At 38.1% G+C, this 26,821-nt stretch overlaps 1 protein-coding gene across 2 annotated transcripts in view; it reads left to right on the top strand.

Moving 5' to 3' along the window:
• LOC136857015 (tubulin gamma-2 chain) overlaps positions 1 to 24,897 on the top strand; it is a 226,298-nt gene extending 201,401 nt beyond the window's left edge. For both annotated transcript variants that reach the window (XM_067135356.2, XM_067135357.2), the window contains one exon: positions 21,655 to 24,897. In XM_067135356.2, coding sequence (XP_066991457.1) covers positions 21,655 to 21,669 — 15 coding nt within the window. In that variant the 3' untranslated portion in view covers positions 21,670 to 24,897. The remainder of the gene's footprint in view (positions 1 to 21,654) is intronic.
• Positions 24,898 to 26,821: the final 1,924 nt, after the last annotated feature.

The following is a 26,821-nucleotide window of genomic DNA, read 5'->3' on the forward strand; positions in this document are numbered from 1 at the left end:
TGGAAATAGGAAGAAATGTGCAAATTATAGGGACATCACTCTTTGGAACTCACTTAAACTTCTGGAGGAGATCATTGAAAGAAGAATCAGGAATATAGTAGAACCGTTATTGAAGGAGGAGCACCATGGGTTCAGGAAGAGCTGAAGTACTACAGACCTGATATTCGCCATCACTTGCTAAGAGAGAAGTGCTGGGAAAATGGTAAGAACTTAGTGATGGTTTTTATGGACATCGAGAAGGCCTATGACAGTGTGCCTAGAGAGATAATCTGGGAATACCTAGAAGGGATAGATGTGCCAAACTTCCTGACTGAAAAAGTAAAGATGCTCTATCAAAAATGCTTTAGCTGTGTCCAAATAGGGACACGAAAGTGCCTTGTCATCACTCCTGTTCATCATTGTCATGGATCGAATCATAAAATCCATCAAAGAACATTGTGAAGAGCCTACAACCCTGCTGAGGGGCATAGACTTGCACAACTGTTGGATATTCTTCTTTTAAAACACACCTTCACTTTAATAATCCTCTCATTAATGAAAGTAACATCAGAACTGCAGTCCATGTCCTTATCAAAAACAAAGCCAATTCCATGTCTAGCTTCTGTCTTATTTCCACACCGGTACAGTTGGTATCCATCATTCAGTAGTTCTGTGTTGCATCCCTTCCACTTTGACTCGATTAGATCCAAGATGTTAATGTGTCTACGCTTCATCATATCTGGTATTTCTTTACATTTTCCAGTCAGTGTGGGTTAATATGTTCAAGGTAGCAACTCTGAGTCTGGCTTTTCTGTTATTTCATCTCCTTTTGGTGTTTCTTCTTACACTGTTGGGATGAGCTTTTGGGCCCTTTTGAGCAATGGCAAAACTACTTGGAGTCATTTGAGGCAATGCCTACCCTAAGAAATACGATTAAACATAAATATCGTAACAAATTTATCTGCTGTAGTTATTGTGTTAAATCAACAATAATCTCTCTTTGATTTGTGCTACATGACGACGGCAGATGATGTACTTCGCTGACAGCACCACTAGATGGCGACAGCAGACTACTTATTTTTACAGGGAGGCAGTCTGTAACTTGTCTCACGCAGGACTTTTTATTTTGTTTCCCTTCAGTCAGCTTGTCGACTGGCGGGGGGTGTTGGAGGAAAGATAGGGTTACCGCCCGCACTCCTCTCTCCGCAAGGTCTAGACCACAGAGAGGCAAGCCTCCTGTGCTATTTGAGAGCGTAGTAACACCCAGCACGAAGGTGACAATGAAGTACCGGTACCCTATTGTTAAATGTGTGTTTTTCTTTTAAATTAGTAGGTAATCCCTGCATTATTGGCTTAATTTGTACCAATTTAGACATGGACTCTTAGTTGTGTAAAACAAGACTTACATCATCCGGTTGAAAATCACATTGAAATAATGTGTGAACTGTGAAGTAGAGCCGTTCGGGAACTTAACGAGTCTTTTGAACTCTTTAAAACGTAAGCCGTTCTCATCTTGGACTTACGAAGAGAAATGTGAAGCCAAAAACAAAAGATGTAGGCCTAATTTGGATATTAAGTATTCTGCCGGTAAAGTAGCGAGAAAATTTCAATTTTCTTGGTATATACGGTATTCATGGTTAACAGCCTGTTCCAAAAGCAAGAAGTTTTTTTGGGGGTTGCTATTTGCTTTACCTCGCACCGATACAGATAGATCTTATGCCGAAGATGGGACAGGAAAGTCTTAATAGTGGGAAGGAAGCGACCGTGGCCTTAATTAAGGCACAGCCCCAGCATTTGCCTGGTGTGAAAATGGGAAACCACGGAAAACCATCTTCAGAGCTACCAAAAGTGGGGTTCGAACCCACTATCTCCCGGATGTATGCTCACAGCTGCACGAACCTAACCGCATGGCCAACTCGCCCGGTAAGAAGCTTTTTTGTTATACGTGTGTTTTGTTTTGGTGGTGAAAAGGAATGGACTTTAAATGGGGTAATTGTTACAAAAAAAAACTTTCTTAGAAAAGCAGAGAAGCATCAAAATTCAAATAAACATATTCAGAATGAAGAGAGATTCCGTTTACTGGGGCGTGGGAGGATAGAACATTCTTCATCTGAAGGTGCAAAATTTCAAGCCGTTCAAACATAATGAAGCCGTGAAACAAAGTAGGCTTGTTTTTGAGAAACTTGTTGGCATTGTGTGTTTTCTTGGGAAACAGGAACTTGGATTTCGAGGTCATTTTGAAGGGGAAGACTCGATCAACAGGGGCAATTACCTAGAGTTGTTATATATTCTTTCAAAACAGGAACGGTACATTCGAGATCATCTCCAGTCCACATCAGTCTTTAAAGGCACATCAAGAGAAATACAGAATGAATTGAGTCTGTAACTGCCATAATTCAGGAGACAATCAAAGCAGAGTTAGATTCTTGTAATTTCATTGGTATTCAGGCAGATGAGACCTTAGATGTATCAAACAGATCTCAAGTTAGTGTAATATTCTGGTTCTGCTCAAAACAGGGTCCCACAGAAAGATTCATAGACTTTTATGATGTTTTGAATGATAAGACTGCATTAGGCTTATCAGAATTAATTGTCGATATTCTGCGAAAGTGGGCAGTGATTGATAAAGTCGTATGTCAAACATATGACAGATGCTCCACAATGGCAGGAAGGCATGAGGGTGTCCAGCATTACGTTAAGAAAGTTTGCCGTAGGGCAATATTTCTACACTGTTATGCCCACAAGTTAACCCTCGTTCTTCTTCATTGCTCCAGAACTTTAGTCAGGCTCTTCATTCATAATATGACAGCGTTTCATTCATTTTTTAGTAGATCCTCAAAAAGAGCTCATCTTCTGGAATCCAAAGGATTCATACTTCCACAAGCATGCGCTACCCATTTGAGCTTTCATTCGAGAGCATTCCACACAATATGTTCACACTATGATGATCTAAGACAGATTTTTGAAGACATTGCAGAGAATGATGAGGGTTGGGACCGTGAGTCGTACAATTCAGCTGTTGGGTTGCTTGCCTTACTCAAGAAGGCTCAATTCATTCATTTGCTCTGTCTCTATAGAGAAATTTTTATTTATACAGACCATATCTTTGCTCTACCGCAACATAAAAGCACATCCGATGTAATTCTGTGCAATACTGAAATTAGAAAAACCACTGGTTCCTCAAGGACACGCGATCAGAAAATTCCATGTCCTCTTGCATTTTAAAATGTCGCAAAATAAATAACGAGATAAATGTAGATGACAGGACATTGCAAACGCTCAAAATGTTAACATATGAAGTTCTTGACACATCAATTATGCAAAAGGAAATACGGTTTGGCGATTTTGAAAACATCCAGTATGCTGAGTTGTTGGATCCAACTCAGTTCATAGTTTACGAAGAGAGCTTTCCTGCTATTAAACTGAACAGTCTTATAAACATTTACCCATTTGTTAATAGGGAAAGATTGGAAAATGAATGTATTTACATTTATTCCGGTATAGAAAAACATTTGTCCCCTCAAAAACTTTTGCATTATATTGTCCTCAATGACCTCGAACAAGTGTGTGTGGAAGTGTCAAAATTGATTCATTTAATATTAACATTTCCTGTGACAACAGCTTCCTCTGAAAGGAGTATGAGCACTCTGAAGAGGATAAAAACATACTTGCGTAATTCAATGAACAATGAATGACTCAGCAGTCTTAGTACCATTTATATCGAGAAAATGCTTGTGAAAGAATTGATGAGTGATCAAGTACTGAAGGCCCGTGTGATTGACCATTTTGCAACCAAGAAAACTCTACGTTTGGAACTACTCTACAAAATACTTTAAGGTGAGATTTCCTGCCTACCCATTAATTAACTAATAGCTTCGCCACTGCTGTTGAGTCTTTATTATTTCCAAAAGTTTGGTTTTCAGTTGAGTTATTTTTCTTTCTGAGGCTCACTTTGGTTGAAAGTAATTTGCAAAGTACTCTTCCAGCTGAAGAAGATTTTTCTGTTGGGGTTTTTTTCTCCCTTAGCCTTTAGCAGTCCCCTGCCACATCTGCAAGGCAGCAGTTTGTTGATGAATTCATGTGTCATTTCCTACACAAAGTTTTCATCAAACCTCCTAAGGGGAACTCTGCCGCCCATAGCCGTTGGTTTACCCTTAGGTTGTGAGGTTTGGTACTGGCCGCCCAACCCTCAGCCAGACAGTTGCAGAATTTCTCGTGACCTGACGAATTAATCTTTCTTATAAAATAAGAATGTTGCCTTTTAAAAATGAGAAAAAAAATCATTAATCGTCAGAAATCTTGAAGTTCCTAGATATATGTTCAAGAAGACAGAGGAGCCCAGCATCCCTAGGTTAAGCAAAATTTTGAAAATAAGAAAATGAAGGGAAGAATGCAAGAGTTTACTCATAAAATGAGCACGGAGCTCTCGGATAACACGTCCACTCTACAAGATCCCGAAATCAGAAAGGCAGCCCAGTAGAGAAGTACGCTTTCAGGAGTTTACTGTTCTGGCAAACAGTCATATTCAAATTTTCCAGTTTCCACTGGTATCTAGTCAATGGAAATGCAAATCACAGCAAAATAAGCATGTGTGCTACAGGGTGCCCCGCAAGTCCCAATGATTTAAAAAACTTTGGTGACCTTAAAAATTTTGCAATTCTTGAAGAATACCTTTATTAACATCAACAAACAAGAGAATCCATGACTAGTTCCGTTCGCACAGCTTGCTTCGTCTCATTCCAGTATTCCCCGACAATATGAAATCAGGGACAAGTACGTGCGCGGCTGACTGGTTGGCTGTCAAGTTGCTGTTAACACATGCTGTAAGTAGTTGCAGTCAGGCTTGTCGATTGAGGTTATTCTTTCACTAATGCTGGAAACGCAATACAACTAAAAGAACAAAAGTAAACGTAAAGTGACTGAAAGTATTAAACATGGAGTTAAATGGAACTATTTAAGATGGATTGTATCCTTCCATCTCAATCATGGTTGTCCACGGCCTCTCCTTCCTTGTATTTGCATTTATATCACCTTTTTAGGCATTCTTCCGTCACTCATTCGCTTTATGTGCCCAAACCATCTTAGTTGGCTCTTCCGTATTCTATCATTCATTTTTTCCACTCCAATTTCTTCCTGGATTTTCTCATTCCTTATTTTGTCTCTTCTACTCTTCTGTATCATACTCCTTAAGAACATTTTGGCTGTCTGTATTCGACTCTCCTCCTTCTTTGTCATTGTACATAGTTTCCTTTGCTTCCATTTGCTCATCTTTGTCCCATAACATGTTTCTTACACTATGATAGAAACAACTTCCAGCTTGAATCCTCTTACTAATCTCAGCATCCAGTCGAGCATTCTCCATTAATTCACTCCCGAGGTATTTGAACGTTTTCACTACTTCCAGGGGCTTTTCTGCAAGTCTAATCTGACCTTTCCCTTCTTTCTTCCCTCTAATCATAACAAGAGTTATACTCTTTTCTGCACTTATTTTCGATCCACATTCTTCGATCTTCCCATTCACCACATCCAACTGTTCTTGAACCTTCCTGTCGTCTTCTCCCCAAATCACAATACAGGTAAGGTAAGGGTGTGTTCTGCCCGAAGGCAGGTCCAAACCTCCGCAGAGGTGTGCCTGAGCCGGAATTTACGTACGGTAGGGTGGCCAGTTCCTTTCCGCTCCTCCATTCCCTTACCCCCCACCAACAGCGCGTGGCAACCCATCCACTTCTCGACCACGCCCAATGTTGCTTAACTTCGGAGATCTCACGGGATCCGGTGTTTCAACACAGCTACGGCCGTTGGCTCACAATACAGTATCATCCGCAAATAACAACATGTTCATTTCTCTTCCTTCATATGCTGCTTTTGCTGTTCTCATGATGTCATCCATTATTATTATTATTATTATTGTTATTATTATTATAAACGGGATTGGTGAGAGAATACTTCCCTGTCTCAGCCCACTAGTTATTTTGAATCAACTTGTCCTACCAACTTGTGTTTGCACACAACTACAACATTCCTTGTACATTGCCATGATCATTTTTATGAATCCCTGTCCAATTCATTTTTGCACCAGACTGTCCCAAACTTTAGTCCTGGGGACACTGTCATATGCCTTTTCAGTATCAGTGAATGTCATCACCATATCATTCCTGTACTCCCATTGCTTTTCCATTAGTTGACCTTCCACTTCTGAAACCAAACTGATTTTCCTGTATCTGATTCTCAACCCTCAACCTTACTCTACTTTCCAGTATCCTCTCCATTATCTTAGCAACATTATCTTAGTATCATTCCCCCGTAGTTCTTCAAAACTTTCTTATTGCCTTTCTTGAAAATTGGGATGATTATTCCATTTTGCCAATCCTCAGGGACCTCCTTATTCCCCCGGACATTCCTGAGAACCCGATATGTCCACTGCAGGCCTAGAGCTCCAGCTGCCTTTATCATCTCCACTGAAATTTCATCTATTCCAGCAGTTTTTCCATTCTTCATCTTTCTTACTGCCATTTCAATTTCACACATTGTAATTTCTTCATCAACTAATTGCGTTTCCTGGTCGTCCATTGAATGACTGTCATCAGTTCTTATGTTCAGCAACTTCTGAAAATACTCTCTCCATCTATTTCTTATTTCTTCTGGCTTTGTTAATATTATGCCGCCTTCATCCTTCACAAATCTGGTGTTTACTTGATCTCTCTTTTTGTTTTTTAAGATACCATACAGTAATTTCTTACTGTCCTGCATATAATCTCTCAATTTCTGTGTGAATAAGGCCCACCTTTTCTCTTTTCTCCCTCCACTACTTTCTTGGCCAAATTCTTTGCCTCCACATATTTTCTTCTACTTTCTTGAGTTTTAGATGTTTTCCATGCTTTCCATGCCATTTTCTTTTCCTTCACTTTAATCTTTACCATATCATTCCACCAGTGTGTCTCTTTGTCTTTCACATTTTGTGATGTTCTACCACATACCTTTTCTGCAGATTCAACCAGTGCTTCCATTCATCTTCAACATTCCCCGTGGGTACCAAATGTATCATTTCCCTTTGAAATTCTTCTTGTATGTTTTTCTCCTTCAACTTCCGTACTTTAATTCCTTTCTCTCCTCTTAATGGGGGTGTTTCAATCTTTCCCACTTTCAATTTTCCTATCACAACTCTATGATCTCCACCAAAGGTTTCTTCAGGCATGGCTGAAACTTAGAACTTTATCCAGAAATGAATTTATTATAACTTGTTTATAATCCATCGATCCATCCATCCATCCAAATAAATATCAGTTAAAGGCAACCTAATTGAAATATTTAGAGTTTGAATGAAGTAATTGAGAAATTGTTTGAAGTTGATATACACGATGGTTTGAAATACAGGTTCAACTCACCAAGAAAGTTTCTAAGTCATTGAAGAAATCAAAGTCCACTTTGCAACTTGCAAAATTCTAAGATTCTCACAGTGATAAAGATTCCACTTTCCACTCGAGGAATTTGAGTCGTAGCATAATATAGCTTTGTCCTAAGATGAGCTTTAGTCACGGCGTTAACTGGCGAGTGTGCTAGGCATATCTCCCAATGGTGAATAAGCTGACCAGTGTTCTGGCTGTTGCTTTTATATATACTGCTAGGCGTGATATGTCATCTGATGTCATCAATTTACATAACGTCAAATAATTTCTGTTCATGCGAAGGGATTTTGATGAGATTTGGACATGTCAAGGTATATGAAACGGCACATGCGGTAATGTTATTCACTTGCTGGTATCTTACTTGATTCAGGACGAGCAACAAGGCTTGCGTCACACACTCCACATCATTGGAATGAAGCGGGTTGCCTAATCGTACTCTGAAATACTTTGTAAATATAAAAATAAAAATATAAAATATATGTAAATATAATATAATATACTTGCTGCACTGGCATTCCTGGTACAATACATAAAAATATTTACCAATAAAGTACACATTACATGAGAAGGAATTATAGGAATACAGGTGAAGAAAGAAAACATGTATAAAACCGACAAAACAACTAGAGCGTGAAAACAGATACAGAAGTGGCAACGAAACTCTTGTATCGCTTTATCTTCACAGGTGCAAAGTACGGTAGCCAGACAGCATGTTAACCCTTCCCCACTCCTCTGTGATGTCGCACATCCACTCAGAGAGCATACTGGGGAAGTGAGCTTTGCACAGGTTCTTTTGATTGTTGCAGGGTAATACCTAAGATTTAATACATGCACCACATATCAAAATTATAATAATCCCTAAATTGACTCCACAGTATTATCTTCTGCATATGGATTTTCTATAATTTTCCATAACACAATCAGTCACTTCCAAAATTATCAAAGACACAACAACAACAACAAAAATACATGGCAAAATTGGACTCAACAATCCACAGCCCATAATGATCTGTAAATTATCAAATTAAAAAATTAAAATGATGGAAACAAACAAAATAGTAGGGTTGGTTAAGGCTTCATCGCGCTTATTTATTTATTTATTTATTTATTTATTTATTTATTGATTGATTGATTGATTGATTGATTGATTGATTGATTGATTGATTGATTGATTGATTGACTTTAGCAGTGGCGAAGTTAGGGCTCGTGGCCCTCTCTTACACTGTGTGATTAATTATTGTGATTAATTTTATTATTAATTCCCATTTATATCCAGAATTGGGAAGTAATTGTGTAAATGTAATCAAATTACTTGTAATGATTACTGTACATTCCTAGTAATTTTTACTTGTAATTGTTACTTTTGTGGGATAGAGTTTCATGACTGTTGTACCTGGTCAGTTAAATCAGCAATGGTTAATGCTTATACTGGACAATGCTGGATTTATCATCCTATATGTGCTCAGTGGATGATCTCTTAGGCCACAGCAACTGGTCGACGCTCTGTGACAGCAGCGATATGAGGACAAGTGTCATCCTGTTCGAAAACACCCCCTTGAATACTGCAAATGAATGCGAGCACAACCGGTTCAATCACCAGAATGACGTACAAATCTGCTGTCTAGGTTCTTGGGATAACGACAAAAGTGCTCCTGCTGTCAAAGGAAATCACTCCCCAGACCATAACTTCTGATGCAGGTCCAGTGTATTGACGCCACAAACAGCTTGGTTCCTTACCAAACTACGGCCATCACTGACACGAAGACAGAAATGGCTCTCATTTGAGAACACAACAGATCTCCATACCACCCTCCAATGAGCCCTAGCTTTATGCCACTAAAATCACAGATGGCAGTAATTCGGAGTTAGTGGCATGAATGCTACAGGACATCTGGCTCGGAGCTGTCCTTCAAGTAATAGATTTGTTACAGCTCGCTATGTCACTCTGGTGCCAACTGAAGCTTTTATGGCTGCTGCAGATGCAGTATGATCCACCACAACCATGTTATGAATATGGTGGTCTTCCCTCTCCGTAGTGACTTGTTTGTGGCCGGACGCTTATCTTCATGAGACAGCGCCTTCCCTTTATCACTGAGCCAACACTGATGCACTGTGGATACATCCCTGCCAAGCCTTTCTGCAGTATCGCAGAAAGAATATCACCTTCTTGTAACCCTATTACACGGCCTCATTCAAACTCAGTATGCTGCTAATACTGCCTTCTTCGTCTCCTTACAAGCATGTTTGACTCACACCTACCTCACAACGTCAATACCGCAGGATGACTAATGCTCATGAAGTGTACAGCACATATTTAAAGCAAACATGCTTTGCAAGGTAATAGTGGCGCTGCTAGCAACACTCTTCGTTGATCATTGCACAAATTTGAATAGGCGTCATCTTTCAGATATGCAAATACACCTCCCGAATTTCATCTATCTGCCATAACTCCTTCTTAGTGTTGTAATTTTATTTTCCGCCACTGTATATTACTTCATGTTGTGTCTGTGTTTGGTTCATTAATAACTGCTGTACTCGCCACGATTTCGAATGCAAGCAGGCAAACGTGCATGCATTGTGTTGCGCAGGTGCCACCATGCCACATGTCTTTTCGTGCATACTTCAACCTGTGACCTGGAAACTTTAATTAAATAAATTTGTTGCCTAGACAGTTGCCTTGCCTAAATTGCACTCCTTTAAACTACTGTCTTCTTGTTCTTGGGATTTCATTTTCCATCAGTGTATTTTCCTTGCAAGCTTTGTATTATGCTAAGGAAACTGTTGGTGATATCCTTAAGACTAGCATTTTGTAAATTGTAATTTTACTGATTACCTGTTGAAAAAATTCCATCTCATACTATTTCCTTACTGGTCAGAATAAATCTTCCTTCCATACAGCTTACATATTCAATATATTGAAAATTTGGCCTTGTTTAGACTATCTTCAAAATAGTTAGCTCACACACTACTTCAAAAATACCCGTGCTCAACATAGCAAATGCAAGATTAAATATCTGTATTATTGTGAACCTTGATTTTTACTTCACTCTTTAAAAAAAGGTTTATTATTATTATTATTATTATTATTATTATTATTATTATTATTATTATTATTTATTGTGACTTTGCTCGCTTCAACTCAAAGTAAACAGTATCTTCTCAGTGCTGTGAATTAACTATGAGCATTACTAACTGAATACTTGTTCGAAGAAAGAAAATTATTTTTAATCTAAATCCACATACACTGACTGACAGAGCAAATGCAACACCAAGAAGGAGTGGTTCGAAAGGGATGAAAGTTGGGGAAAAAACAGAGACGGCACGGACGAATAATTGATGTTTATTTCAAATGCGCACGGCATCGACTCAGTAGGATGTAGGACCACCGCGAGCGGCGATGCACGCAGAAACACGTCGAGGTACAGAGTCAATAAGAGTGCGGATGGTGTCCTGAGGGATGGTTCTCCATTCTCTGTCAACCATTTGCCACAGTTGGTCGTCCGTACGAGGCTGGGGCAGAGTTTGCAAACGGCGTCCAATGAGATCCCACACGTGTTCGATTGGTGAGAGATCCAGAGAGTACGCTGGCCACGGAAGCATCTGTACACCTCGTAGAGCCTGTTGGGAGATGCGAGCAGTGTGTGGGCGGGCATTATCCTGCTGAAACAGAGCATTGGGCAGCCCCTGAAGGTACGGGAGTGCCACTGGCCGCAGCACATGCTGCACGTAGCGGTGGGCATTTAACGTGCCTTGAATACGCACTAGAGGTGACGTGGAATCATACGCAATAGCGCCCCAAACCATGATGCCGCGTTGTCTAGCGGTAGGGCGCTCCACAGTTACTGCCGGATTTGACCTTTCTCCAGGCCGACGCCACACTCGTCTGCGGTGACTATCACTGACAGAACAGAAGCGTGACTCATCGGAGAACACGACGTTCCGCCATTCCCTCATCCAAGTCGCTCTGGCCCAGCACCATGCCAGGCGTGCACGTCTATGCTGTGGAGTCAATGGTAGTCTTCTGAGCGGACGCCAGGAGTGCAGGCCTCCTTCAACCAATCGACGGGAAATTGTTCTGGTCGATATTGGAACAGCCAGGGTGTCTTGCACATGCTGAAGAATGGCGGTTGACGTGGCGTGCGGGGCGGATGTGCCGATCCTCGCGTGCTGACGTCACTCGGGCTGCGCCTGGACCCTTCGCACGTGCCACATGTCCCTGCGCCAACCATCTTCGCCACAGGCGCTGCACCGTGGACACATCCCTATGGGTATCGGCTGCGATTTGACGAAGCGACCAACCTGCCCTTCTCAGCCCGATCACCATACCCCTCGTAAAGTCGTCTGCTGGAAATGCCTCCATTGACGGCGGCCTGGCATTCTTAGCTATACACGTGTCCTGTGGCACACGACAACACGGTTTGATTCGTTCTGATAGCAGTGTTCTTAATTTGCCTGAAATCTCTACAGGCCTTTTGTGCATCATTTCAGTTGAAAATTTGTGATTCTTAAGAAGGCTGGTTATTTTATTCTTGTTCTGTGCATCTGTAATTTCAAGTCCAACTGTTTTGAGATCCTCTTCAATTTCTTTGATCCAACGCCCTCCTGTCTTCTTTCCCAGATTTCTCATCACTAGTTGTTGTAAAATCCTATTATCTGGTAATCGTAAGATGTGAAGGAAATAAGAAATTATTTTCTTCTTCATCGTGCTGGTAACTGGGTCAATCTCTCGATACCGAGCTCGATAGCTGCAGTCGCTTAAGTGCGGCCAGTATCCAGTAATTGGGAGATAATGGGTTTGAGCCTCACTGCCTGCAGCCCTGAAGATAATTTTCCGTGGTTTCCCATTTTCACACCAGGCAAATGCTGGGGCTGTACCTTAATTAAGGCCACGGCCGCTTCCTTCCCATTCCTAGGCCTTTCCTATCCCATCGTCGCCATAAGACCTATCTGTGTCAGTGCGACACAAAGCAAAAAAAAAAAAAAAATTCTCTCTTTTCAGTTTTGAGGAGCTGATCAGTTCTTTCGTTTTAAATTTGGAACAAGGTTTCGGAAGCGTAAATGTCTATTGACAAGCATTTTTTGTTATAAGTCGACCAGGTTAGAACTTGTGCTTTTTTCATTTTGTTGGTTCTATTTATTCATGTTGCTTTCTCGCTCAAGTTGTGCGTAATGATTTCTCCAAGGCAATTAAATTGTAGGACTATGTTAATTTTTTGATCATTTATGATGACTTTGTTTTCTCAAAGGATACTTGTAATCCTATTTTTAATGCAATTTTCTGGAGACTGGTGATCTGAGCATGGACTTGAAAGAGAGCTAAGAGAGCTAAATCATCTGCGAACAGTAGACAGTTTGTCCTTATCAAGGAGTTTGCTCCAATTTTGATTTTAGGTGGATTTTCTTTTTGCCAAATTTTCATGATGTAATCTCGAGCCACATTGAAAAGCAGTGGGGATAATCTGTCACCTTGTCTGAGGCCTGTATTTATTGTAAAAGCATTTGACATTTCTCCCCTAAACTTTACCTTTGAAATTGTGTTTGTTGAAGTTAGTTCAATAATTTTTGTTAATTTAGGACGAAGGCCATATGAATTAAGGATTTTTAAAAGAGTGGATCTGTGTATACTATCATAACCCTTTTTGAAATCTATGAATGATTTTTTTGCTAGTGGCTTTACGTCTCACCGACACAGGTCTTATGGCGACGATGGGGTAGGAAAGGGCTCGGACTTGGAAGGAAATGGCCGTGGCCTTAATTAGGGTACAGCTCCAGCATATGCCTGTTAAAATGGGAAACCACAGAAAACCATCTTCAAGGCTGCGACTGTGGGATTCGAACCCACTATCTCCCGGATGCAAGCTCACAGCTGCGCGCCCTAACCACACGGCCAACTCGCCCAGTTATGAATGAAATGAACAGCTGTTTATTTCTGTATTTGTAATATTCCATTATTAGTTTCAGGCTGAGAATTTGGTCTGGGCCACTGTCTTATTACTGATATTAAACTTTTTTTCCCTTTGCCTTCCTGTGATAGTAAAGTGACCTTGGAATGATCCTATACAATTATGACATTGGCCGTCCGACTCGTTGGCTGAATAGTCAGCGTACTGGCCTTCGGTTCAGAGGGTCCCGGGTTCGATTCCCGGTCGGGTCGGAGATTTTAATCCTAATTGGTTAATTCCAATGGCCCAGGGGCTGGGTGTTTGTGCTGTCCCCAACATTCCTGCAACTCACACACCACACATAACACATCCTCCACCACAATAACACGCAGTTACCTACACATGGCAGATGCCGCCCACCCTCATTGGAGGGTCTGCCTTACAAGGGCTGCACTCAGCTAGAAGTAGCCACACGAAATTATTATTATTATTATTATTATTATTATTATTATTATTATTATTATTATTATTATTATTATTATTATTATTATTATTATGACATTGGTCTGTGTTAAAAGTTATGGCTTCTCATTTAAACAATTGGGACTGTAATTAAGTAGTTATAATGTCAAATAACTTGTGTTGATGAAAATAGTTGATGATTTGACTCATCCTGCAGGAAAGCACCCAAGGTCTCAGCATCTCAAAAACATACATGAAATAAGAATACTGCCACCAAAATCCAAATCTACAAAGATGTGCTACAGAAGAAATTCTAAATATAGTTTTCTACACAAGAGAATAAATTACGAGATTGGTACTAAGAAAGAAATCGTTCAGCAAAATCTACGTGAATACAGGAAAATATCTACAAATAATGGTTAGTTAAACTTAACGAAACGTGGTTGCTTCTTGTTGTCCTCATGGGTGACTGTGACATTGTGGAGTCTTCCTTTTCTGCTCTCTTCATTTCGAAATTTATGTTGGCAGTGTCTTCCTTGTTGAAATCTGTGATTAACTCCAGCATCTTGACCTGCTGATCCAAGTGATCACTGCCTTGGCTCTCCTCGTCAGATAGCTCCAGTCTCGTTGATTAAAATTCCACTTAAAATCTGGTTTGCTACATGCGGGTCGAATTTAGTAGCAGAGGGATAAACCATACAACAGCAATGCAAACAAATTTAAATTCATCATCATCATCTGGAGCAGTTTCCAACCACAGGCTGGGTCTGCTTGGAACATAACCCTCTCCATCGTTTTCTGTCTATCCACCACTTCTCGTCTCTCACTCCAGTCCAGTCCTTCCTCAATCACCAAGTTATGAAACGAAGTATTGAAACTGCCCGCTTTCATTCTCCACACATTTTTGGCACTTGTGAGGAAATGATTCATCTCTTTCTGTAGTTCATGTTGGAGGAATCCCTGCAATTTTCTGACGAATATTATCTAATGATGATGGAGATGTGTATGTATTGAATAAGAGGAAATAATAAATTTCCTTTGTAAAGTGGAAACTGTCAATACGGAATGATTTTAATATCTTGTAATGAATGTTATATCGTCATTGCACCTATAAAACCCGCTACGTGATAATATTTCAGCTTAGAACTCTGACCAGAAAGGTTCTGTCATCTAAGGTTCAGTATTGCATGAACTAACTTACATCGACGAATGACAAAATGTAAGTAGTTAATATACGATAGTAAAACAACAACAACAACACACAACATATTACAAGAAAAACACAAATCATCCATAACAGTGAAATGACATATCGTACTCAGTCAATAAGATATTCAGAAAGCAAGGCTACTTTAAATAAGTTCATCACTTGTTAACATAACCCTGCAACCCATATACTTGAAAATGACAAAATTTAACCAAACTTTGTTGGTAAAACACAAAAAAAAAACACACACATACATATATTACAAGATAAAGACCCATAGCACTGAAATGGCATACCGTACTCAATTAAAAGAAATTCGACAGTGTAGACTACTGTAGTTTAAATATGTACATGACTCACTAACATAACCCTACAGCCAGTACACTTGAAAATGACAAAATTAAACCAACATTTGTTGGTAAATCACATTAATGCACAACATATTACAAGAAAAACACAAATTACGTAGGACAATGAAATAACCTTCTCAACAAATACACATTCACCAGCCTAGTCCTACTTGAAATATACAGTTAAAGGTGTATTTATAAGAACATAATTATTGATAAAAAAACATTTGCTAACACCTTAATGCACTTTTTAATTATTGTTTTCGACTTCACACTACTGACACTCATTAAGGTTACGTACACTACTCTCAGTTAACTGAAATCCTAACCCTGTGCCTCTGTTTCATTCTGTACCTTGAGATATTCCGGTTTGTAACTGTCACTAATTAACACCTGGAAAAGTCTGAACACCTTACAACACGAGGACATGACCATCAATGATGAGACACTTCAAACCACCTCTCTTCACTAGGTTAAAATACATCATTTCCCTGTCACTATCCACAAGCAATTCATTTTCAGCCTGCAACATTTTAACGCAGACATCACACTTTTTACATAATATGTCAATCACTTGCAAACTGGTGCAGCTGGCAATGCAGACTATAATCTGCAGAGTTTCAAGGGGAACTGTGATGTGAACTACTTTTTCTAATGCAGGTTCTAACACATCCAAATTATCAATAATTGCATCATGGCTGTCGATATAGACATTCCGAGCAAAGTCTTTCAAAGAAAATTCTTTTAGACTCTAGAATTTGTTCCACAGAAGCATTATAAGTGCAACCACTCAATCTCCTGTAGCCACCAAATCTTTCCTCTAAACTGTCTGTCTGCAATTTGGCAGTAAGCACGTAAGACCAGTGGTACTTACTGAGAGAGAGAGAGAGAGAGAGAGAGAGTGAGTGAGTGAGTGAGTCTCTCTCTCTCAAAGCAGTGTATAGTACGCGCACTCTTTAGTGATAGATTTTTGTACTCGATTGAGGAGTAAGAAGGGAGCACTGCCGGTTCCAGTAGTACTGCCAACTGAATGAAAATGAAAATCTGAATTGAATCGATAATATGATGATCAATATGAATTTTCTAAACCTTTATTATCTTACGCCAACAACTGTGTCACACACACACAATATATAATACTATATAACATTTCCTGATGCGAAACGTGTTCCTAGCATGAATTCTATAGTTTGGCTTTGCTGTGTAAACAACAACAGTACAAGTACTTAAAGTGTATGCCACATGTCGCACAGGGATGATAAGCGATACTTAGTTTGTGTTTCAAAGGTTGCCAATACGAATCTCGAAGATAACCGAAGTCGACCGATTCGGCACTAGGGTGTAAATCTATCGCTAAAAAGTGCGCAGATAGTATGTTTTACTTGCCAATCTTCCTTCTGTTTATGACATGTGCCATAAGTCTATGTATGTTTTAAGCATGTAAGGAATGAAAGGTTTATGTTATCAGGACCAGTAATTGGACTAGCATCTTCATATCTGGTATGTGTACCTTTCATGGGATGCTGTACATTCCAGACTGACCACTTATGAATTAATTTTAAAAACTGGATTGTGCCATCAGAAACATCCACACAAACAAAGTGCCACTGGACTTTTAAGCAATTACAAACAAGCAATATTCTTATGATCAAAGACTTTACTGCTAATGATACATTCTGTCTCTATTGTTGTTGGATACAGAACCTTTCTGGATAAATTTGGATCCATTTTTAGAAACAATCTCTTCTCTGAATGAAACAGCTCGTTAAGGTCTGAAAATTTGGCCTCATTAGTTGTAAATTTACAGACTGACTGTACCAACATCAACATTGACCACTTCACTTAAAACAGCAAATATCTTATCAACGTTTGCCATAATAAGAGAATGTTGCAGCCCATATCAGTAGTTCTGGAGAGTAGCTTATTTGATTAGTTCTAGGACAAATTTTACATTACTAGATCTCTCTGCATTAAACTCAGTCTAACTCAAGTGCATTTTTTAAAAGGTTCATCAAAAGAGAGTTTAACAGTGAGACCAATATTATCAGAATAACGTGTGAGGTGACTTACTAAAGTGTCAAACTTCGTCCATATGTCATATTTCAGGTCTTCACAAGCATCAGATTCCAATATAAACCTAAAATGCTTTGTAGGCAAACACCATTTTTGTGAAACACTTGAACTGCAAATTAACTTTAAAATTCACTGATGGAACGATAGTAAATGACTCATCATCCACCTTCACAAACAACACATAATCTTCCTTCACTATTACAGCAAATTTTTTAACGAATTTCTTCTGAACTTTACAGATGAATGAGGTAAAATCTGTATATATGTCACTTTCACACTACTTACTGAAATAACGTCTAAATACTATAAACATCACTAACACATTAAAAATATCTAGATAACCAATAAAAGGACACTGCAACACTATTTAACACTCAAAAATATTTGGTGAGAAATTAAATCGCTAATTTCAGTAGCAAGATAACCTCAGCCAACCACACACGTGAGTGGTATAAACCAAACTGAATGTAAAGATGGCCCCACACACCATCTACACGTGGCGCTATGTGGCAGACATTTTGTCACGTATTGATATATGCATTCAGGTCTGATAATATTGTAGTTGGTCTTGGTTCATGCAAGACCAACTCCTATCCTCAGATCTTAATGCTACTCTCGATCATTCAAAGATGGCGAATCGAGTAGCCAGACATGTTGGAAATGTGGGTTTGTTTTGGTTTGTTGTTATCGTATGTAGTCTGTGTAATTTCATGAAAGTTGATGATAAATGTCAGTTTCTTTGTAGAACATAAGTGTGCGAGTGCATTTTTATGAGTCAGTGGACAGTTAAGATCTGTAATTATACACAGTAATGTGAGAATGTGTTTGTATTGATATTGTTGTGAACCAGATTTAAGTCTAACTACGGCATACCTCTCATACAACTATTCTTAAGTTTTCTATGGAATAAATCATTAAGAGAGAAACTGATTAGGAATGTACGTCGTGATTATTTCAAAGGCGATGACAAAACTGTAGTGTGCATAGGCCTACATCATTTTTGAGAATAAGTCTGAGGTTAGGGAAGACTTTTCTCTAATTCAAAACGATGAACCTATCCGTGTTCCTCGAAAAATATTCATTTAGATAGAATATAATTGATACTGTGATATTCTGTCAGTGTCTATATGCTTCAAAATGTCGAGTGGCATAGACGCAAGTGTATTATATAATAATCTGTGCTTGCCTGTGGAAATGTTTGGCTGGATCTTGTAGTATAAGAAAACTTATAATTGTGACAGATGGAGCAATCTGTATACTGTTACACAGAAGAAATAGTGACTTGGAGGGGTTAGCTGGGTATGTAATGCAGGGTTTTACACTACCAACACCTTCTGATTCATGCTGTGGTTATCTGTTATAAAGCAGACTACACCAAAGTAAAGCTTGTCCATGTGGTTAAATATCAATATTTAGAGTCAATAGAGTTTTTGCACTTACGGTCTTTAATGGGTAAAAACCTATTATATCTTTAGTGTCTGAACGTTTCATTACTAAGATTACCATCATTGTGTGAAGTGCTGCTTTGCCATATGTCAACATTATGTTAGCATTACCAGGGCCGTTCATTGGGTTAACATAATCATTTCGGATGTACTTGGACGAGTGGCTGAGACGGTTAAGGCACTCGCCTTCTGACCCCAAGTTGGCAAGTTCGATCCAGGCTCAGACCGGTGGTATATGAAGGTGCTCAAATACGTCAGCATCGTGTCAGTAGATTTACTGGCATGTAAAAGACCTCCTGCAGGACTAAATTCCAGCAATTTGGCGTCTCCGAAAACTGTTAAAAAATGTAGTTAGTGGAACATACTTTTTGGATCTGACCATCACTAGAGTTAATGAGGAACTTACTTACAATATTTTTAGAAAGCCTACACAAACCACCAATACAATAAAACAGGACTCTCTTCATCCTGAAGCCCAGAAGAAAGCAACCTTTTTCATTTTAGTTCATAGGGCATATAGAGTCCCTTTATCAGCGGGTAATTTGAAGAAAGAGATGAATACGATGTATAGCTTGGCCATTAGGAATGGATTTAGTAAGGTCTTTGTTGACAAAATTGTCAACAAAATCAAAAATAAACTTTCAACTACCATTATTAGGGAGTCAGAAGTGAAGAAAAAAGAAAACTACGCCACATTCACCTTCAATAATGATAACATTTATCAGATTATGAACATATCCAAGAAGCAGAATCTGAATATAGCGTTCAAGACAACTAATAATAACTCAACTATATTTTACAACCATGATAATGTTAATATCAGATCAAGATTGGCAAATTTCGGAGTTTGTAAGTTGAACTGTACTCTGCCAGGCGAGCTACGTAGGCCAAACAGAACTCAGTTTTTTCACTCGTTGCCAAGAGCATACCAATGCCAAAAGCACAATAGATTTTCAGCCATGAGTATCCATATGTCTGATTACAACCACTCTTTCTCAACTATAGAGCAGGACTTACCATTCTAAAATTAGCTAATAAAGATGTTTTGTTAACCACCTGTGAGAACATTTTCATCAATATTGATCAAAGAAACATGTAGTCATTCTGCTTGTTCCCCCCTTTCAATTTCATCACTCCCTTCTCCTTGCCGCCACTCATATGCTTACTACTCCCGACAGACGAACGGCTATCTGTAGTCTAACACAACACCGCATGCAAGTTGGGTGGGCTAGAGAAGGGGGTGTAAGTACTCGGACGCTTCTAACTTTATCATTACTCGAGCCGCTTCAGTTGTTCAGTTTATTCTAATTTTCTTTCCTTTTTAGATGTCTTGTTCTTAATTTTACCCATAATACACCTATCAGGCAAGTGTTTGGACTATCGTTCATCATTTCATTTTGGACATCCATAGGATCTATTAAAAACCTTGTATTTTAACATTACATCGTCTCTGAAGACATGACATTTTATCTGCAAATACAGTACGTTTCTTACCAAAAATAGGCCTGTTTAAATGTATGTTTTAACCGTGCACTCGACAGAGTTATGTTTAACTCTAGAAATTTTGGATGTGTTATTTGTTGTAGCAGTTCATTAGGAACACCATGAATTTTACCATATTTTTGTTATTAGGCTGAAGTTGTCTCCAAAATAGAGATGACACATGTCCCTTTCTTTTAAAAAAAAGAATAAAGAATTGTTTAAATATTGTAAAGGTTGAGCTTACTCAAACACTTAAAACTTGGTCAAGGTTGACTATACGAATTAATTATGAAGTTCATTTCTTGTGAAAAACATATAGCATCGGAAGTTAGGGAGCAATTCCTGAAGTTCTACATTTGGTGTGTGGTACTGTACCTGTATGGGTGAGAAACGTGGACTGTTCTCATAGAGGAGAGCCTGCATGCCTTTGAACTCTGTTAAAAACAAGCTGACCGGGCAAGTTGGCTGTGCGTGTAGAGGCGCACGGCTGTGAGCTTGCATCCGGGAGATAGTAGGTTCGAATCCCACTATCGGCAGCTCTGAAAATGGGTTTCTGTGGTTTCCCATTTTCACACCAGGCAAATGCTGGGGCTGTACCTTAATTAAGGCCACGGCCGCTTCCTTCCAACTCCTAGGCCTTTCCTATCCCATCGTCGCCATAAGACCTATCTGTGTCGGTGCGACGTAAAGCCCCTCGCAAAAAAAAAAAAAAAAAAAAAAAACAAGCTGGACAGATATGATTACAAAGATGATGTTTTGAAGAGTATTGGATATAAGAGTGAAGTCATGCTCTGCTAACTGAATTGGAAGGACAGACAAAAGGGAGAAGAGGAAAAGGTCATTTAAGAACATCTTTCTTTGACAGAAAGAATCAAGGAGAATACCAACTGCAACTCTTACGAAGAAATGAAAAGACAGCTGCAGTAAAATGATAAATGAAATTTGTTACTAAGCAATCAAAAGATTGAGAACACAGATGGGGGGGAGGGCGTAGGATGATGCAGCAGTTTTTGTACATATTTCAGTAACTAAAATATAGTAATGACAGTGGCAGTACTCATTATATTCCATCTAACTGAATTATTACCTACAGGCAAACATTTGTGCTACCTAGCATTAGGTCAGCTGTGTTTTGAAATAACACATGAGGCAACAAATTCAAAACGCATTGTTTTGAACTAACAAAATAACATAGATGATTAATATAATTCATGGAATTAGTAACTGCACTTCTGTTTGCCATGAGAATTGCTTTCACCACAATGACTTTCTTTCTTTCTTTCTTTCTTTCTTTCTTTCTTTCTTTCTTTCTTTCTTTTTTTCTTTCTTTCCAGTTTTATGCTCTTATCTTTTTTTTTTTCCCTTCAGGTAACTGGAGAGTGATTTGCTGAAGCATCCGGAATTGGCGTGTAAATACATAGATACTTTCGTACCCAGTTCATCCCAAACTTTTAAAAATATGTTCTCGGGTGCTGTTGTATTTTTACCTCAACGTGATATTATGAGAAGGTGTCGTGGCGCTTCCTACTGGAATAAGGAAAGAAAAAAAATCTGTTTTGTCTGTAAGCATGTGAAGGCCATCTGTATGCCATGTGCTTCATATCATCTGTCACCTTCTCTGTGTACTGTATGTTATAATGTACTGGTTAGTATGAAGTGACAGATAGAATTGCAAGATTAAAAGAAACTTTTTAAACTAGAATTTTTTATTTTAACATTTTTCTGGTTTAGATTACATCATATCAAGAGAATTTTGTAAATGAGGAGTCAATTTTCAAATGTCTCCTTGTCCTTGCTGTTTATCTTGATATTTATGCCTTAAAATATTAATGCAAATCTTGTATTTTTTTGATTTGTGATTGTAAAATGATATTTTGATCATTTGTATACAAATGTTTACTAATTTTGTTGAAAATAGGTTTCATTAGTGGAGCAAGTATCATTTTGAAATTGTGGTTTGGACAGGGGTGAGTTTGGAAAAATCATGAGGGTTTTTTAGGTGGCAGTGGTTTTTTGTTAAAGCAGTGTATAAAATTTCTTGCTTGTTTGCATGTTCTCCAGTAATGTCATTCCAAAGGCACAAGTGATTCAGTATACTTTTGAACTGTGACTCTCTTTGCCTCATGTTGGTGAGAATAGTGGTCTCCACCACATTCTCCAGTTTCAAGATGGTTATGGCATATCCTCTGAGCCCCTTCTTTTCCTTGTGCTTTTTGACAAACCTGAGCTTGTTTTCTATCAACATCACATGTTCTTTGTATGAAATATTTAGTCCAAACTTACATGGTTTGTTTTCGATTGTCATAGCATCTTTACCTATGTGGAGTTTCATTTTAGTGTGATGGATAGTTGTGGGATAAAGTCAGTTATGAAATTTATGTATATTCTGCATGGTTAACTCGGAGCAATAAAAATCACACCTATTTAAATGTTTGTATACCGTATTAGAAGCTTTGGTAGAGATTTTGCACAGTACTTTGCCTTTTTACTCACATATTTCTTTTGTGTAGCAGGATTTCTCAATCTTGACCTTTTCTCTTACAGAGGGGAATTACTGCACCAGATATTAATCAAATGTCACTCTCAAAACATGCTTGATGGCTATTTTAGATTTTCCATATTATTTATGAAAGCTGTAATAAATTAAAATATAATAATTAATGCAGTATTATTGTTGTTGATATTATTATTATTATTATTATTATTATTATTATTATTATTATTATTATTATTATTATTATTATTATTATTATTGATGGCATAAAACCATGTTACTTTAACTTGGAGTTACTTATAACTAAGAAATCATTTTTAAGGCATATAGGAGAAATTGGTATTGTGCCGTAATAAAAAATTAAATTATTAATGCAGTATGTAAGTCTAATAATCTTTGTTTCCTAATGGTTATGAATTTGATTAGGCTGTGATTATACTAGTAAAAATTAAGTTAAGCAAAATAAGAAAGTCTACAATGTACTACTTACTTAACCAAATAAGTCAACTTTGAATATGGTTCACAACCGAACCGATCATTGAAATTAATTAGTTTCTTGTGTTCTCTGTCTGTTTAGGTACTGCCTACAGAAAAATATGACATTAATATTTCAAAGATGTTAATTTCCTGTTCAGTTAAGTTTTAAACCTTGCATGATACAGTAATCCCAAAAGAGGAATGGACAAGGGCATGTTTGGAAATAAAGATTCCATTTTTTATTTCCTCTGCCATTGGTCAAAATTCCATTTGATCTTTTACTGATGGCTGCTCCTATAGTCGACTGTGATTGATTATGGGTTATAGACAAAGGGCATTTTGTTTCTGTTCGTAATTATTCAGATGCTGTCTTTATGGTTTTAGATGTGTCTTGGAACTGTAATGCTCCTGTATTTCGATAGAGAATGATCAACTAACTGGTATATCTCATTTTCCATCAATTGCAGACAAGGACTCATTTGAAATGGACTCTTCAAATATCCAATGAATGAATTGTTTGTATAGAAAGTTGTTTACATTGTGATTCATAGCAGCTTTAACAATGTCAAATATTTTTTTGTAAAAAAAGAAATCATTTTAAAATGCTGCCATTTTTCACTTAATTATTTAATGCTGCTCTTTTCTCTCTTTTTATATTTTTTAAAATTAGAATTTCAACTATTCTTTGACCTACCTCTCCCTAGAGAAAAAGGTGTTTATATCATCTTTGTTCCTTTCATGTGTAGCACATTTTTCTCTTTAACTTTTTGTCTTTCCTCAATGTCTCAGTTCCCTCATCAGCCAGAACATTGTTTATTTGCTTTGAACTGGAAACAATCATTGTAATGTAAAAAGTTGTCCTGTTGTATTATGACTTGATTGTCCAGTACCTGGTGACAATGTCTGAAAATGACATCTTATTCAAATAATTACAGTAAAACCCCTTTAAGACGTTTCTTCAAGGGACAACAAAATGAACGTGTTAAGCGAGAAAACGTACTACTGAAAATACAAATACAAACTATCCAAGAGGGATATGAAAACGCTAGATAAGATTGTTACCGACATGTGAGCATTTCTAAAAGAATGTTTTTTTTTTTTTAGAATCCATCTTTTCAATACATTATGTTTTTTATTGATTTACATAGTAATATATTTTTACATTAATATGGTCTTAAGCAGGACATGTTTTACCTATTTTTTAGGCATGTACCTAAGATCAAAATAGCCAGTATTCTGCATTTTCTTTAATAATAAAATACTTCAAATGGTTAAGCTGACATGAATTATTTTAACTAAAAAATATTTATATGTGTGTTATATGTTCTGTAGAAACATCCGGCTGATGTGAATTGTTATGACTAGTGAATTGTGTTTACGTGTACTATATATAAAACATTTAATTGCATACAATTGCTTTGTCTAAAAAAGTGTGAGTTTTCAATTATTGTACATATGTTAAAACATTATTGTTATGTAATGACATTGGTTGGTTTGGGTTATTTAGTCTGTAATATTCAATATACGTGCTCTCACTGGAATCTTCATGTCACCTTGGGAATAAAATTTGGTATTGTTTTTGTAAGATATTGTGTGCTCCGTTGTCTGAATGTTGCTTTATGGTGATTTAAAATTATGTAAAATCTTGCTGCCCGTCGCTGTGTGGGTTTTATGAGGGGACTTCTCAAGGTCGTTTTGACATTTATTGTGGTCTTGTTGCTTCTTTTTAAGGGTTGATATTGGTTGATTGAGAGTCTGTTATGAAAAGAATGTGCCTTAATTGTGAAGTTCGTGTGAACTGAAGTTTAAAATGAGGATTTTAAGTGCGGGCTCTTATTCACCCCCTCGCCTCTCTTGCGGCTGGCTTGCTCATGTGACACCTCCTGTCCAACTGGCGATGGCTAATTCCGTGTTCCACGTGTTATTTCTCTGTGTGTTACGCGGAGGGGTATGGGTTGGGAAGGGGTGGGCTGTTTTCTGAGGAGGGTTTTTTTCTGTGGGCGGAGCTTTTACGTATGGAAATTTATTGTTTTAGAACATGTTTTCTTTATTTTTAATATTTTTAATATTTGTGGGATTTGATCGTATAAGGGAATTTTAGTCTTTATAACATCATTTAAATTGTGGTTTCTGTTGAAAAACTGATCTATGAAAATGTAGATGTTTTCATATTCATTCATCAGTTTGCCTTTTTGTATTCTCTTTCCCTCCACGTGGCGCAACAGCCCCGAAGGTCCATAGCCTACCAAGCGACCGCTGCTCAGCTCAAAGGCCTGCATATTATGAGGTGTCGTGTGGTTAGCACGACGGATCCTCTCCACCGTTATTCTTGGCTCTCTAGACCGGGGCCGCCATCTCACCGTCAGATAGCTCCTCAATTGTAATCGCGTAGGCTGAGTGGACATCAAACCATCCCTCAGATGCAGGTAAAAATCCCTGACATGGGCGGGAATCGAACCCGGGGCATCCGGGTAAGAGGCAGGCACACTACCCCTACACCGCAGAGCCAGCTTTATTCTCTTTAGTATAATTAAATCTTGTTCTGTGGTCAAGTAGGTAAGTTCAGTTTCTTTCATACATATGCTCATTGCCGAGAATCTATGATGTTTGTTTGCATTATAGTGTTCTAAGTATCTCATCGAGAAACTTCATCCTGTTTGCCCTATTTATGAAACGAAACATTGGGTACAGGTGAACAATGATTTCAAAGAGAGTGGAAATTTATAGAACATCTCCCTTGGCAAGTTATTCCAGTCCCTAACTCCCCTTCCTATAAACAAATATTTGCCCCAATTTGTCCTCTTGAATTCCAACTTTATCTTCATATTGTGATTTTTCCTACTTTTAAAGACACCACTTAAACTTATTCGTCTTAATGTCATTCCACACCATCTCTCCAATGTCAACTCCAAACATACCACTTAGTCGAGCAGCTCGTCTTTTTTCTCCCAAGTCTTCCCAGCCCAAACTTTGCAACATTTTTGTAACGCTACTCTTTTGACAGAAATCACCCAGAACAAAAATGTAGCTGCTTTCCTTTTGATTGTTTCCAGTTCATGTATCAAGTAATCTTGGCGAGCGTCCCATATACTGGAACCATACTCTATTTGGGGTGGTACCAGAGACTTGTATGCCCTCTCCTTTACATCCTTACTACAACCCCTAAACACCCTCATAACCATGTGCAGAGATATGTACCCTTTATTTGCAATCGTACTTATGTGATTCCTTATGTTAACACCTAAGTACTAACAGTGATCCCCATAAGGAACTTTCACCCCATCAACGCAGTAATTAAAACTGAGAGGAGTTTTCATATTTCATTTATCACTATACCATTGCCTGCTGTCCATCTCACAACATTATCGAGGTCATTTTGCAGTTTCTCACAATCTTGTAACTTATTTATTTCTCTATACAGAATAACATCATCCTCAAAAACCCTTATCTCTGAATCCACTTCTGTAATCATATCATTTATATATATAAGAAAACTTAAAGGTCCAATAATACTAAAACCAAACGAAATCCCATGGCAGTACAACCCTTGAAAGGCCTTGGCCT

Source organism: Anabrus simplex, chromosome 1 (assembly GCF_040414725.1).
Source record: "Anabrus simplex isolate iqAnaSimp1 chromosome 1, ASM4041472v1, whole genome shotgun sequence".
NCBI lineage: Eukaryota > Metazoa > Arthropoda > Insecta > Orthoptera > Tettigoniidae > Anabrus > Anabrus simplex.